Source organism: Pan troglodytes, chromosome 8 (genome assembly GCF_028858775.2).
Source record: "Pan troglodytes isolate AG18354 chromosome 8, NHGRI_mPanTro3-v2.0_pri, whole genome shotgun sequence".
Classification (NCBI taxonomy): Eukaryota; Metazoa; Chordata; class Mammalia; order Primates; family Hominidae; genus Pan; species Pan troglodytes.
Genome location: NC_072406.2, coordinates 109,012,636 through 109,028,700, shown reverse-complemented (window position 1 = coordinate 109,028,700; position 16,065 = coordinate 109,012,636). Strand labels below are relative to the sequence as shown.

General features: G+C 35.9%; 1 protein-coding gene across 50 annotated transcripts in view; it reads right to left on the bottom strand.

Annotated features, from left to right (window-relative positions):
• LCOR (ligand dependent nuclear receptor corepressor) overlaps nt 1-16,065 on the bottom strand; it is a 155,142-nt gene that overhangs the window by 76,380 nt on the left and 62,697 nt on the right. For 45 of the 50 annotated variants that reach the window (XM_054660399.2, XM_016919013.4, XM_016919008.4 and 42 more), the window contains 2 exons: nt 2,663-2,728; nt 2,253-2,332 (listed from right to left, as the gene is read on the bottom strand). The exons of 2 other annotated variants lie outside the window; for them this stretch is intronic. In XM_054660399.2, the coding sequence (XP_054516374.1) occupies nt 2,253-2,332; nt 2,663-2,728 (146 nt within the window). The remainder of the gene's footprint in view (nt 1-2,252; nt 2,333-2,662; nt 2,729-16,065) is intronic. 3 more of the 50 variants (XM_016919012.4, XM_063780929.1, XM_016919006.4) reach the window with 1 other exon arrangement.

The following is a 16,065-nucleotide window of genomic DNA, read 5'->3' as shown; positions in this document are numbered from 1 at the left end:
TAGAATGGCTCTCTTCCTCATCCTAACCTGAAAAAAAAATTAGTAACTGTTTCTTTTTATTTTTCAAAAATTCCTATTAAATGGCTTGCTGAATAAAGAGCCACCAGAGACACACACACACACACACAGAGTTTAAAATTATGAACTTCAATTTCACTGGAAGTTTAACTCAAAACAATGTTGCTTTCTTTTCTAGTCTCTCTTTTCGGAGCCAGATTAAATTTTAAAACACGTTCTTCCTCAATTCAACAAAAACAGACCATTCCAAATAGAGCAACGACTTTTTCATGTAGAAAACAAGAAAAAGAAGCCATACAAAAAGAACATTAAAAAGCACTTAAGTTGGCTACACGTTGGCTTTCAAATTTTAAAGCAACTTGCCAACACAGATAAATAGTGATACAATGGTTATATGCAGGGGTACAAGGAAGCATGCAGCATGGTCTGTCTAGTTTTTAGCAGTTGACAATGTAGTCAGGAACAGAAGATTCAAATATGAAAAAGGATGAACAAAATAAGGCAGAATATTAACTGACAAGTAATTGGCACAGATAATATTGACAACAGTGTGAAAGGCTGAAACAGCAATAGAAGCAGAGGAAGGATGGGGCTTAAGAGTAAAAACAAAGGAATTTCTAGCTATACAGAAATAGCTTAGTTGAAAGAAAACTGTATAGAAGACAAGTGGGATATCATTAGAAAGAAAAGTGGATTAAAATGTGGAGGGTACTGAGGCACTGTTAGGCTAATGAATCCAGAAGACAATGAGAAAGTCATCAAAGGCTAAGTACAAGGTAACATTTCTACACCATTTGAGGGGTGAGGGTTGGGAGGAGTTTAACCTTGTAGGAATATTTAAGAGACTAAAGAAGACTAAGAGAGAACTATAGTAATGATTGTGGAAATGAAAAAAAATGAAATTCATCGTGAGGGAAAAACTGATAAAATCTGGTCAATGATTTAAGAGTGTATAGGACAGAAGAAGGCCGGGCGCGGTGGCTCACGCCTGTAATCCTAGCACTTTGGGAGGCCGAGGCGGGCGGATCACAAGATCAGGAGATCGAGACCATCCTGGCTAACACAGTGAAACCCCGTCTCTACTAAAAATACAAAAAATTAGCCGGGCGAGGTGGCGGGCGCCTGTAGTCCCAGCTACTCGTGAGGCTGAGGCAGGAGAATGGCGTAAACCCGGAGGGGGGAGCCTGCAGTGAGCAGAGATCGCGCCACTGCACTCCAGCCTGGATGACAGAGTGAGACTCCATCTCAAAAAAAAAAGAGTGTATACGGCAGAAGAAAGCATTTTCAAGGCTTTAAAACAGGGAATGGATGTACCATGAAAAAAAAAAAGTAGTAAACCACTATTAATAAATGTTTCCAACAAGTGAAATGTTTTCTAACAAAATTGTTTATGTTTAAAACAAAGCAATAAAACAACAAATACACAAAGGTTCAGCCAGTTTATACAATTAAAAATAATAGCATTCATGCCCAGATATTATGAAGAAGTGTCTTAAAGTAGAAACCATAGTATATCATAAATCTACATGAATTAGTAACTGCTTGATCCAGATCTACATTACTGTTCTTTTTGTACTAAAAATAACTCCCATTACTTGAATTACCACACATTTCATTTTTTAAATAAACACAACAGTTTGAGACAATTAATTATTCTGCCTAGTGAACTATATAAATAAAATAATGCATGGGCTGGGCACGGTGGCTCATGCCTGTAATTCCAGCACTTTGGAAGGCTGAGGGAGGAGATCACTTGAGGTTAGGAGTTCAAGACCAGCCTGGCCAATATGATAAAACCCTATCTCTACTACAAATACAAAAATTAGCTGGTGTGGTGGCAGGTGCCTGTAATCCCAGCTGCTCGGGACTGAGGCAGGAGAATCGCTTGAACCCAGGAGGCGGCGGCTGCAGTGAGCAGAGATCGTGCCATTTCACTCCAGCCTGGGCATCACAGAGAGACTCCGTCTCAATATAAAAAAAAAAACAAAAAAGCAAAAAAACAAAATAACAACAATAAATGCATGGTAGGATATAGGTTTCTTAATAGGCTAATCAACAGGATGGAAATAACTTAAATTGCAAAACCCAGGATTACTATCAAACTCTTTCATAACCAAGTATGAAACCATACCTTCCTTTTCCTACAAATCCTCCAACAAAGTAACACAATGTTTTAAAAGATGAAAACTTTAAAATACTACACTAGATAAAAGTTTCACAGGCTTCTTAGTTACCTTTACTTTATCTCTTCTCAAGCAACAGAATAAACAGTTTTCATCAAAAGTCCAATCAGAAATGCTTTCAGGTTCACAGTCTGCAAAAACAGTAACAAATTAATAGTCATAAAAGAGAATTTTTAGGAAAATAAATTAAAATTAATTTCAAAAATATTGTTTAACAAAAACCTAAGTAGTTAGGCCATATTTGTCTTAAAAATTTTAACTCTTAAATTCTTAACTGCTCACTAGTTAATACATTATTCATACATATATTAACAATATCAACTAAACACAAAAAGATGCTTACATGAATATAGCTTTAACCCACATGAAACCGTGAATAAAAAGGAGACTGAGGCTTAAAACACCAACGTATCATGTATGGCACCAGGAATAATTTGAAATACCAAAAATATTTTGAATACCTTTAAATAAACTGAGATCTTTTAATAATGCAGGTCCAAACAGCCCTTCAAGAATACTTTCAAACCCTGAAAGGATAAAAACAAAATCCATTACCACAATAATATTCATTCTAGTATTGAATAATCTTTGCATAAAAAAAAAAAGATGGTGTTTTCTTCCAGTTCTCAAGGATCCTGGATTACTACTGAAGGGATGCTTAGAAAAAGAGTGTCAATGACAAATCTAAAAGGAGCATTTGCATTTCTGTCAATGATTAACATTCAACACAAATTCTGAGCACATTCAAGAACAAGACCAATGAAGGAATGGAAATTCACAGGTTTTCTCACCATTTTACAAAATCCCAAACACCTCTTTGTACAAACTCTCAGGCTCCATTTTAAAAGGTACTTTTCTCAATGAATGAGTCAAAAACTGCTTCAAAATTTCCACAACTTTCTAAAATAATCTAAATAGCATTTTTCAAAATACCAGTTGAGACAACAGATTTTGAGTTAAGTTTATGAAATCTTTACTGAGAAAAACTACATCACACAAACACAAGGTGCAAGACTTTTGTAAAGAAGGTACAAGACTTTTAAAAGACTTTTATAAGTATTTAACATTGCCACAATAACTATGTACTGGTTCCTTTATAAACGTAAACCCCACTGATTGTACATACAAAAAAAAGAGAAAAAAATCAAATATACTTGTACACAAATGTTTAAATTATTATGTCCTTCTACCAGTGTGAAAGAAGTAGAAAATGAAAAAATCAAAAACTTTTTTTCTGGCTTATTATCTCAAATACTGATGGATCTACTGAATAATTTTAAAATATCTTTGCCATCTTGCAATTTCTTATGGGTCAAGAGAGTAAGGAGGAAAACAAGAGCAGGAATCAGACTGTATCTTTATACAACATACCAGAAATAACAGATTAAAGCAGTGGTTCCCAAAATGTTTGCCATGGACCTCACCGGGAACTCAAATGGTTATTACAAACAAGGAGTCTATGAATCCATATGCACTCTCAGTGCGGCCTCGAAATTAACGTCTTGTGCATTCAGTATACATACTACTTTTCAAATGCATAGGATTACTGCAATAAAGTAAATATTAAAAGTGTTACTGAATTCCTAGTAGCTAGGGGCACTGTGTATTTTGCCACATAATCTGTCACCTAGGGGCTTGCGATTTAATTGTTAAAAAGCACTCCCATGCTTAAAAGATAAGGTACCCCTTAATTTAAAATACTATATCCTGCCGGACACATAAGGCCCCCTCACATGTATCCATTTTTGACCACAAATACAACCACAGAAAAGGATTTAGAAGGTAAGGGGGTAGAAATGATGGCCTCTGAAAATGGCATTTTGTTTATCTGGCTATAAGAAGAAGAAGATGGTAATGTAAGGGATTTCTTTGCCTTGGTATTAAGCCATAATTTTCAGTAATCTCTAGTTTGTGTTATTTACACTGTAATTAGAGAGCTGGTTTTTCTATACTATATGATATATCCTAGATTCCAGATTTTTTATTTATTGTTAGGGAGCAATTGTTTTTCAACTCTCTTTAATTCCCATCAAAATTATTCCAAGGACATTAACAAAATCAAACTACCCACTCAAACAAATGGGAGGTATCTATGTCTATTATTTACCTACTAAAATTAAAATATATTCCACTAAATTGCTATGGTCCCCTCTCTTCCACACTAGGGAGGAAAAAGGGTTGGGGTAGGGCTGTGGGGGTGGGGAGGTAGTGATAAGAGAAGAGAAGAAAATGCTAGATACTGCCTATTTTGGCCCTGGAGATCAGATATTTTCAGAACGATCTGACTTAAAAAAATAAATAAATCCCACAGCCTATCTCCAATTCTTAAAGCCCCCCTACCTGCCCTCCCAAAAGAAAATCTGATTTCACAAATAATAAAGTATTTCAACACCTTGCAAGCATCAAATACACAACGCAAATAGCTAAAGGAAATTATTAAGTAGGTCTTATCCTGAAGAGCAAATCTAATATTCTTTCACCTGGGTTTATATAAAATTGTAACAAATTCCAAATTTTCGGGCTGAGCGTAAATTCTTGAAAAGGAAAAAAGTAAATATAGCAAGAAATAATGCCAGGAAAGAAAAATGCAAATGAAAGCTTTGGGAGATAAAAATTTTAAAGAAGAACAGAATCTGACATAAGAAAATTGGGCAGAAGATCAATAATACTAACAAAAATTTGAGTCACAGATGAAAAAGCAATGACAAAGAACAAAAGCAAACAAAAAAAATCTGGTCATAAACACAAAGATTTAATCACAACTAATTTTGCTCAAAATAGCAACTGTAAACAAGTCACTCCTCTTTTGCTCATATCTGCAACAATACATTAAACCTAACAAACATTATTGATTAGATACTGTAAAGTCGTATTTTGCTACCCTCTGTTCACTGGATGTTAATGCCACTCAGTTTTATTAATACTAAACATTGAATTTAGCAGTTGCATAGCAACAGGGAATGTCTGACGTGCTATGCTTGACATTAACGAAAGGCAAATAAGCGAAGAACAAATATATTCAAAATGTATATACCATGATATCACAGAAAAGCCAGAAAGATCAATAACAAAATGCCATGGAAAACTAAATACTGAAAAAGACAGCCATGCCGTTATGTTCAATCACTAAGGCTTAAAAACTACCTTTACATATCACATATAAAGAAAAATTATTTATTTTATCGAAGTTGACTACTTTTGAAAGAATTCCTATCCAACATCACAACTAGTCTCAAGGTTGAGCTCTAGTTTCTTCTTCACTGCAACCTGCACCATGTCTTCAGGCTATTCCTAAAACACTGCTTCAATGATGCCACCACCTCTTCAAAGTTCACACTGGTTAAAGAACAAACCCCAAATTCCAAATTCGGCAATCAAAACTGCTTATAATTTGACCCTACCTACTGTTAGCTGGCTTACTTACTAGACCTTTCCTGCTCATTCCTACAGCTCTGGTCAGGATGGTCTTCTGTTGTGTTCAGTGATCATTCCTACCTCCTAACATTTTCTGAAGCCTCTGCATCTCACCTTTGCTAAAATATAGTATCTCTCTCCTTCAAGATAACTCTTCAAATTGTTCAACAAATACATATTCATTTATTCGACATACACTAACTGAGAGTCTATCATCTGCCAGGGACTGTTCAACAGGCAGTGTTGAGCTGCCATGTTACCTGCCCTCATGAATCTTCAGTTTCCAGTTCTCTCATCCTCAGAATTCTCAGACTGTTGCTTGATTTTAAATAAGTCAGTTGCCTAATGTCTTCTCTGCTTTCTGCCATTTAGAAAACACTGTCTTTTCAAGTATTTTGTAAAATAAAATTTGTCACAGGCTATGTAAACACTATGTTCTCATTTTTCTTTTATTCATTTACGTCTTATCTCCTCAAGGAGAATTAATGCTCCAGGAAGGCTAGGAAGCAATGTTTCTCTTATAGGAACAATGTTTCTCTCATAGAAAGGCTTCACATGCCTGATTAGCTTCTGATTTAATCACACAGCTCTCGAAAACAGAAGACAGAAGACTAAAATCTCCCACAAATTTCCCCCTTCAATCTAAATCACAATCCATTTCCAACGAAAAGGGGGAAAACAGGTTATAAAAAGTAACAGAATAGGAATATATCAAATACAAAGCTAACTAAGGTCAGCAATATAGCCTGTTCTTTTGGGAAAAAAATTAACAGAATGAAAAAACGGTTCCCGGGTCTTGGGAACCTCTCCTCTGAGATAACCAGTATAGAGACTAGTAGTTTCAGAGAGGTGCTGAAGGAAATGCAGGAATATATCAGAAAATGAGCAATTTTTACATCAAGGCCCCTGGATCTTGTACGCAAGCTTGTACTGAGCTTGGTGCTCAGTCTTCAATAAAGTACAATCACATGCCACACAACGATGTTTTAGTCAAGGATGGACTGCATATACCACGGTAGTCCCATAAAATTATAACGGAGCCGAAAAATTCCTACTGCTTGGTGATTACAGCCATTGTAATGATGGACTGCAATTACTTTATTCCTAAGTAAATTTAGTGTAGCCTAAGTGTACAGTATTTATAAGTCTACAGTAGCGTACAGCAACATTCTAGGCCTTCTTGTTCACTTACCACTTACTCACTGACTCACTCAGAGCAACTTCCAGTCCTGCACTCTCCATTTATGGTAAGTGCCCTATCCACGTGTGACAATTTTTACTGTACCTTTTCTATGTTTAGATACACAAATACTTACCACTGTGTGACAATGATATTGTGTGACAATGGTGGTATTTCCTACAGTATTCAGTACAGTAATGTGCTGTACAGATTTGCAGGCTAGCAGCAACAGGCTATACCAAATAGCCTAGGTATGTAGTAGGCTATATTATCTAGGTTTGTGTAAGTATACTTTACGATGTTTGAAAAATGATGAAACTGCCTAAGGATGTGCTTCTCATAATGCAACCCCATTGTTAAGCAACACATGACTGTATTATATTTTACAAAGTATCAGTTCAAAGGTGCTTGCTGGCAATAATAATCAATTAGTGTCCTAATAAACAAAGAGGGGAATGATATTATCCGGAGTTGTTTGCTTAAAAGTCAGGATGTGTGACTTGATGCCACCACCACACTGAGCCTTCATACGAAGTCAGTCACAAAGTGAAAGTATTGGGTTGGTGCAATAGTAATTGTGGTAATAATTTTAGAACACTAGATTATACAATCTTTTATATTCTATCCCAGGTAATTAAGGTAATCAATTCTTTTTAATTGACATTCCAACTATCTCAGTATGTTATTAAATCAAAGACCAAATGAACTTCTACAGATAATGAGCAATGACCATTCAGGCTTCTCTTCCCCTTACTATCCCTGGTGATTCATTTCATTATTAGAGAACTACATTCATTAATAATTCTTCCTCTCCTCCTGAGCACACTCTCCCAGATGATGCACTATGATGAACCCTATTTGTTGGCTCACTTACCACTCTCAGAATTACCCAGCACAAGAACTGATGACAAAACCTAGCCAGATATACCAAAGAGAAGTAACACTTTAATCACGACTAATGGCCCAAAATGAAACAGAATTAATGAAGACAAAACAGCAGCACTTGAAGACAAATTATAAATAGTATTTTTATTGAGGCCAAGGAGAAATAGTTTTTTTTTTTTTTTAAGAGCAAAGAGCTCTGAATAAAAGAGCAGAGAACAAATGCTTGGGGGGAGGAGAAAAACTACTAAAATTACCAAATAGAATTAAGTAGAGAAATACACAACAAAGTAGTGATTTAGAAAATTAACTTAAGAAATGTCCTACCATCAGTATGGACAACATGGTAAAACTCCGTCTCTATAAAAAAGTACAAAAAATTAGCCCAGGGTGGTGGCACACACCTGTAGTCCCAACTACCCGGGAGGCTGATGTGGTAAGATCACTTGAACCCAGGAGGTGTAAGGTGCAGTGAGCCGAGATTGCGCCACCGCACTCCAGCCAGGGCAACAGAGCGAGACCATTGAAAGAAGGTGGACCGATGGACAGATGGAGGAACGGATGGAAGGAAGGAAGGAAGAAATGGCCTAATATTGTATAGTGAAGTGTCAAAGACACATACATAATGAGAAAAAGATTAGAGATGAGGTGGCTAGACGTGCAATATCTGTAAAATAGGATTTTTAGAACAAGAAAAGGCAAAGAATGAACGTTTTAAAAATTTAAAAGAAAATTTAAAGAAAGAAAAGGAAACAAAAACTTCCTAATGTTGATTACTGACTTGAGTCTTCTTATCTAATGGGCTCCATGAAATACTGGGGCAGCACTAGGGGGTTGGAGGGGAAGCTACACATGTAGACTCTCCTGGTAAAATATCTGAATTTCAACAATAAAAATTTACAAGCTCCAAATATGGAAAATATTTCACTTAATTTTACTTAAAATAAGAGGAAAGAGATTTAGACTACCAGTCATTTCACTGGTAAATGTAAATGCTAAACATGTATGGAGAGCTGGGAATGGTATGTGGTGACACACACCTGCAGTCCCAGTTACTTGGGAAGCTTAAGTGGAAGGACTGCTTGAGTCCAGAGGTTTGACCTGGGCAACATGGGGAGACCCCATCTCTTTTTATTTTATTATTTTTTTTTTGAGACGGAGTCTCGCTCTGTCACCCAGGCTGGAGTGCAGTGGCGTGATCTTGGCTCACTGCAAGCTCCGCCTCCCGGGTTCACGCCATTCTGCTGCCTCAGCCTCCCGAGTAGCTGGGACTATAGGCGCCCACCACCACGCCCGACTAATTTTTTGTAATTTTAGTGGAGGCGGGGTTTCACTGTGTTAGCCACGATGGTCTCGATCTCCTGAACTCGTGATCCGCTCGCCTTGGCCTCCCAAAGTGCTGGGATTACAGGTGTGAGCCACTGCGCCCGGCCGACCCCATCTCTTAAAACAGAAAAAAGAGAAAAAAAAAAAAAAAAAGCCTACGAAGCAGTGTTTACAAAATTCTAGAGGAAAAATGAAGACAATGTGTTGCTTATGAATATTGATAAAAGACATTTATAGATATTCTCTGATTTGGGAAGTAGAACAGCCATTCACTCTGGGGGGTAAGGGTTACTCAAAGTAGTTCCATTAAGAAAAATATGATTGGGAATAATGATCTCCTGAAAAGGGAAAAGACTGTTTATATAAAAACTAATGGCAGGCTGCTATAAATACCCTGTCTTTTGATCTCTAATATGTTGTCAGTCTTCATTTTCATACTATTTTTGTTTCTTTTATTCCTTGATCGATCCTATCAGTTTTTTTTTTAGTTTTTTTCTTTTAAAAACCTACTTTGACTTTTTTGTTCTTCTCTATTATATCATTGATTTCGTTAAATTTTCCTTTAATTTTTTTCAATTATCCATTTCTTTGGGTTTATTCTATTGCATTTTTGTCTAACTCATAAGAGATTCATTTACTTATTTTCAGGTTTCTTTTTTTAAAAAAAGAATCAAGTATAGGATGACTTAAAAGAACTAAAATTTTAATTATTGTATATTAAGAGGTAATTTGTGATAAACAAAATGTGGTATATCCATACAATGGAATAAAATTATAATATGGATGAATAAGCCTCAAAACACATTGTGTTAGGTGAAAAAAGGACAGAAAAAAAAGACCACATACTATGAGTCCATTGATATAAAATGTACTGAAAAGGCAAATCTATAGATAGAAGAAAGTACATTAGTGGTTTCCTATGGCTGAATGAAAATGAAAAAATAATTGCAAACGGGCAACACATTTCTTTTTGTATTAAGGGAAATATTCTAAAATTAGATGGTGGTGATGGTTGCATAATTCTGTGACTATAATAAAAACCGGTGAACTGCATACTTAAAATAGGTGAATTGTAAGGTATGTAAATTATGTCTCAATAAAGCTGTTTACAAAACAGGTACTCTATGCCTGTTTGGTAAAAATTTGTAATGTTTTAAGAAAATCTGGCCTATTAGAGCCAGCCTTGTAATTCTAATTTAAAATGTATAATTGAACAGCTGATTTAGACTTATGATTTTAAGCCGAAATTTTACTAAGTTTGCATCCTGTATAAGAATACTCACAAAACTTAAGGATGTTTATATTTACAATTTTAAATTATTAGATTTACAAGATTTATTTAAGTATCTAAGGTTTTATTAATCAATATTTACAGAGAAAATAAATTTAATTTATACTTACAGATTTAAATGTTTTAAGAAGTTAAATTAAGATATTTATCAAAAGTTTGTTAAAATTAGTTACAGAATAAGATCTGTATTTAGAGAGAACTAGGTTTTAAGTTTATAAATTTAAATAAAGTGAACATTTAAAAATTAAAAATCAAAGTAACTATGCATTACCTTTTCTATTCACAAAGCCATCAAGAATATTATTTTTTAAATCTCACATTTAATAACAATTAATCAAGTGTTTACATAGAGCTCAGCAGTGTGGGGATACAGGGGTTATGTTTAAAAATATGCCCTGCCGTTAAGATATTTATAATTCTAGTCAAGGAATCAAAATTAACATGCTTTCCCACTACTATGCAGATACTTATAACTCTCCAATCCTTTATCTCTTGCCCTAAGACCAAATTTCTAATTTCCTACGTCATATTATCACCAAAATCTCCTAAATACCTAAAAATGCCCACCAAATCAAAATCATTTTACTCCTTTCCTTCATCTCAATCATAGATTTCGTCTATATTCTGTATTCATTACTAAGAAAATGGCATCATGAACACCTTCCCCCCAAGTTATTCAGGTTAAATAGAGACCTCAGTTAGTCACAATTCCATTCTTTCCATAAATCACCAAGTATTCCGGTCATTGAGTCCTATTCATTTTACTTCAGAAAGATTCCTCCCAATCTGTTCTCTCTTTTCCATCCCTAAATTCAGGTTTTCACTATCTCTTATCTTAACAATTATAATAAATGTCACTCATGTTGATAATAATGACAGTTATCATTAACTGCACCCTTATTTGGTATCAGGCAAGCACTATAGCAGGTGCTTCATGCCCATAACAAAATATTCAAAGGAATACTGTAAAATAAGCACTATTACTACCCAGAATGTGTAAAACAAAACAAAACAAACAACCCTGAAAATCAAAGCAGCTAATTCGTTCCAAACTGCAAAGGCCAATATCTAGATTTAAAACCATTCCTGTGATTCTAAAGCCCAGGCTCTTTTCATTTCATCACACCACCTATTAATAACATCTCTTAATTTTTAATTTATCTTAGTATTCTCCCACACCACCATCTCTACCACCAGAATCCACCCTTCATGCTGCTGCTAAACATCATCCTTTCTAGGTTTTAAAAACATTTGATAGCTTTCCACTGACAATAGTGAAGATTTCAATTTCTGGATGCCATGCATGATCATTATAGGATCTGATCCCAAATTATCTTTTCAGTCTCTCCTGCTACCATATTCTGTATACATACACTATGCTCTGGCCATACTGATCAGTCACAACACATACTGTCAATGCTTCCATGCCACTTGAGCACAATATGTCGTCAGCCTACAATGTTCTTCCTGCAACCCTCAATCTAATTCTAAGGTATCCCCATCTCACCCCATAAGCCCCAGGCAAAGTTAGGAACATCCTCATCAGTACTCAAGTTGTACTATTTATATACCTTTTTTTGGTATTTAATCCGCTAGATTTTCAGCAAAGAACTGGAGTTTATTCATCTTTTAACATCACCCTATACTTTGAACTACCATCCTCAAGTAAGTGCTCAATAAATATTTGTTGGATGAATGCAAACACACTCTTTTTAATTCCTACATCATTATAATTAACTGAGAGGTTGGAGATTTTACAAGGACTCTGTTTTATGTATCAGGCAAGCTAAAGACTTGAAAAAATAGAAATAAAACAGAAGGGTAACAGATATCTGACCAAAAAAAAAAAAAAAAAAAAGATGGCTTTCTGTTCCAGCTCAACTAAGTTCTCTGTATCTATAGACTAAAACCAGAACATAATTAAGGGCTCTTTTTGCTGGCCCACAAACAGCAGCAAACTTTTTTGTGGAAAGCTGTAATCATAGTGAAGATAGAAATAAAACAAAAAAGATAAAGTCCTGAAAAACAATAGTATTAATACATTAAGGAGGGAAAAGAAAGATATACTGAGTAGTTAGAACATTATCAGAATAATTCAAAGGTATTAAATAAGTTACCAAAATCACAGAGGTAGTGAGTAGCTAAGTCAGATTAAGTCTTTGGAAATCCAGGGGCAGTTCTGTTTCATTTTTTCTAGTATATCAAACTGTCTAGGTTAATCATGCTTAGAAAGAAACCATTTAAATACAAATCTGCGGTTGATCAGGAATGAGTCAATTACATCAGTTCACAATCCATAGGCCACAATCCGTTTGAAGACCTCTGTCATTACAAGGTCAGTAAATTCATATGAGCACTGTTTGTAAATCAAATAAAAATGTGCTTGCAGATACAGCCACTAACTACTCTTTTTTAACACATCCTGCTACAAACAATAAAATATGCATTCATTTAAAAAGCATTACTGAATCCATAATATCTTTTTTTACATCACATTTTTTCTCAAAGATACCAAAACTACAAATTACACTGTGAGAGGTAAGCATTCTTTTGGGTTTTTTTTTTTTTTTTTTTTTTGCTTTTCTCTCTCTCTCTCTCTCTCATATTCCTTGGGAATAATGGAGTTAACTAAGTAAAAACAAAATTATAAGCTGAATGATTTCCTTCACTTTAGGTAAAATGGAAATTTCTATAGTTGAAAGAACAGAGATAAAAACTAAACTTTGAAAGTTCTTAGGGTTGGAAAGGTGGGGCTTCCTTTTCTATCCCTTCCCATCCTCTCCCTATTCCTTTGTCCATTTACTCTCTTCTTTCCAGAGTTAGCCCCAACCTAGACCTAGCATGCTTGCAGGAGCTTTATACTATTAGGAGATTCATTTATTATCTTCAGTGTGTGGATCTCAATAACTCTAGATTGTTTTAAAATTACTTTGGGCCGAGTATCATGGCTCATGTCTGTAATCCCAGCACTTTGGAAAGGCAGGGCGGGTGGATCACCTGAGGTCAGGAGTTCAAGACCAGCCTGGCCAACATGGTAAAACCCCATCTCTATTAAAAATACAAAAATTAGCTAGGCTTCGTGGCGTGTGCCTGTAGTCCCAGCTACTTGGGAGGCTGAGGCAGGAGAATCGCTTGAGCCTGGGTGGTGGAGGCTGCACTGAGCCAAGATGATGCCACTGCACTTTAGTCTGGGCAACACAGCAAGAATCTGTCTCAAAAAAAACAAATGGTAATAATAATAATAAATAAAACTAATAAAATTACTTTGCAAGTAATTTACTGAAAAGAAAATAAATTAAAATTTCTCATATTTTCCCCCATTCCTCACAAGCAGTCAACTCTATTTGAGGTATGTATGTCAGTCTAATACATTTGTGAATAAAAAAAGTCAATGACATAAGGTATGACTATACGGTAATAGTGAGATCCCTCCTCAACCCACACGCCTCTAAATACCAGAAATGTCAGTAACATCCATATAAGTGCTACTGTACAAAGCAGCGAAGACAGCATTTAGAGAGCCGAGAAAAAAATTATCTAGGAGGCAAGATTTTTTTTTCTTTTTAGTTTTTAGAGACAGAGTCTCTTTCTGTTGCCCAGGCTGGGTTGTAATGGCACAATCACAGCTCACTGTAACCTCAAACTCCTGGGGTCAAGCAATCCTCCTGCCTCAGCCTCCTGAGCAGCTTGGACTACAGGCATGCATCACAACAGCTAGTTAATTTTTAAATTTTTCTTCAGACAGAGTCTTGCTATGTTGCCCAGGCTGGTCTCAAACTCCTGGTCTCAAGCGATCCTTCTGCCTTGGCCTCCCAAAACACTGGGATTACAGGCAAAGGAGGTAACATTTCTGAGCATTCAATGAAGTGAGGGAACAAGCCATATGGAGACACATGAATGTTCTAGGCAGAGTGAACAGCACTGAGGTAGTTAAGGTATGAAGTACGGTATATTGAGAATTAGCAAGAAAGCAGGCATGGTCAGCAAGGTGATTTAAGATGGGAAGTACAAGGTAAGGTAAGAGATTTAGAGGTATGATCATACAGTCCACGGTGAGGAGACTGGATTTTGAATTTTAACAGAAATCCACTTAAGTTTTATATCTGGGTAGTGGTAGAGATAAAATAATTAGATATATATTGTTTAAGATTACCAGGTAGCTGTAAAGAACAGATTATTGGATAAAGCATTAGGAGACTATTATGACAACAGCCTTGGCAAGAGATAGGGGTAGCAATGGCGGTAGAGGGTAGTGACCCCATAGAGGGTATACATCAAACATAAAACCAACTTGCTTGATGATGTGCCGATGTGGAATGTGAGGGAAAATGACACTTACACTTTTGGTCTGTGAACTGAGTAAACGGTAGTGTAACTTTCTAGGATGGAGAAGACTGGAGGGTAAATGTTTGGCAGACAGAGATCTAGTTCACTTTTGGGATAAGTCTGAGATGCTACTTAGAAATCAAAGTAGATCTATGAAGAAGGCAACTGGATAGGTGACTTTGAAGTTAAAAGGGAGACACTGAGATGGGGCAATATAAAATTGGGAATCAGTAAAGTACAGACAGAATTTAAAGCTTTAGAACTAGATAAGATCATATTAAGTTAAGGAAAGGAAGCAACAGGACCAAATACTGGAGCATTCCAATGTTTAAAGATTAGAAAGAAAAAGAGACTGAAAATTAAGATCAGGTCTTTTTTACTGTTCTATCTTTACCATCTAGCAAACAACTTGATGGTAAGTACTCAAAAAATACTAGCTGATCTGAACTATTATATATGGCACTGTTATTGAAATAAAGACATATCTTAACCCACTCCAAATGTCATCCGAGGATTCTGAAACAGATTCCTTTTAATGTAATCAAACACATCTAAATATATCTAATTTATATATTTTAAAAATCATTACTTTTTACCACACTTCTAACACACCATAATATATGGCAGTACAAAAGATAAACCCTCAGTCTGGCCCCAATTGAAGGATATATTAGAAAATTTTAAACTGTACCAATGTTTGAGTCAGCTTTCAGATTTATATACAAAATTCTTAATAGTTCTCCCCTGCTCAAAAAGGTTCAATGATTAGCTACTGCCTGCATAATAAAATTCAAACTGCTTAGTCTGGCTTTCAAATTCTTCCAAAAGTGAACCTTTTCAACACTCCTTTCAATGCCTTTCAATAACAATCTGCTTCTCAAGTAGGCCTTGATTTTCTTTGTCTTGATCCCTCTCTTCACCTTGCTCCTTCTAAAATGTACTCTCAGGCCGGATGCGGTGGCTCATGCCTATAATCTCAGCACTTTGGGAGGCCAAGGTGGTCGGATCACGTGGTCAAGAAATTGAGACATGGTGAAACTCCACCTCTACTAAAAATGCAAATTTTAGCTGGGCGTGGTGGCATGTGCCTGTAGTCCCAGCTGCTCGGGAGGATGACGCAGGAGAATGGTGTGGACCCAGGAGGCGGAGGTTGCAGTGAGCTGAGATCATGCCACCGCACTCCAGCCTGGGTGACAGAACGAGACTCCATTACAAAAAATAAATAAATAAAATTCTCTCAAATATCAATAGTCTTGATCCTACGTGGTCTTCAAGGCCATAGTTCAAAAGTCCCTTCCAACTGTTATCTTTCCTCCCAAATGATTCCCAGTATCTTTCACTTTATTTTTCCTTCATTTTCAACATGAATGCACGTTTTATGTATCCAACTGAATTTTACATTCACTGTTGTAGTGTAATAGAAGGAGTACTACAACTCTAGGAAG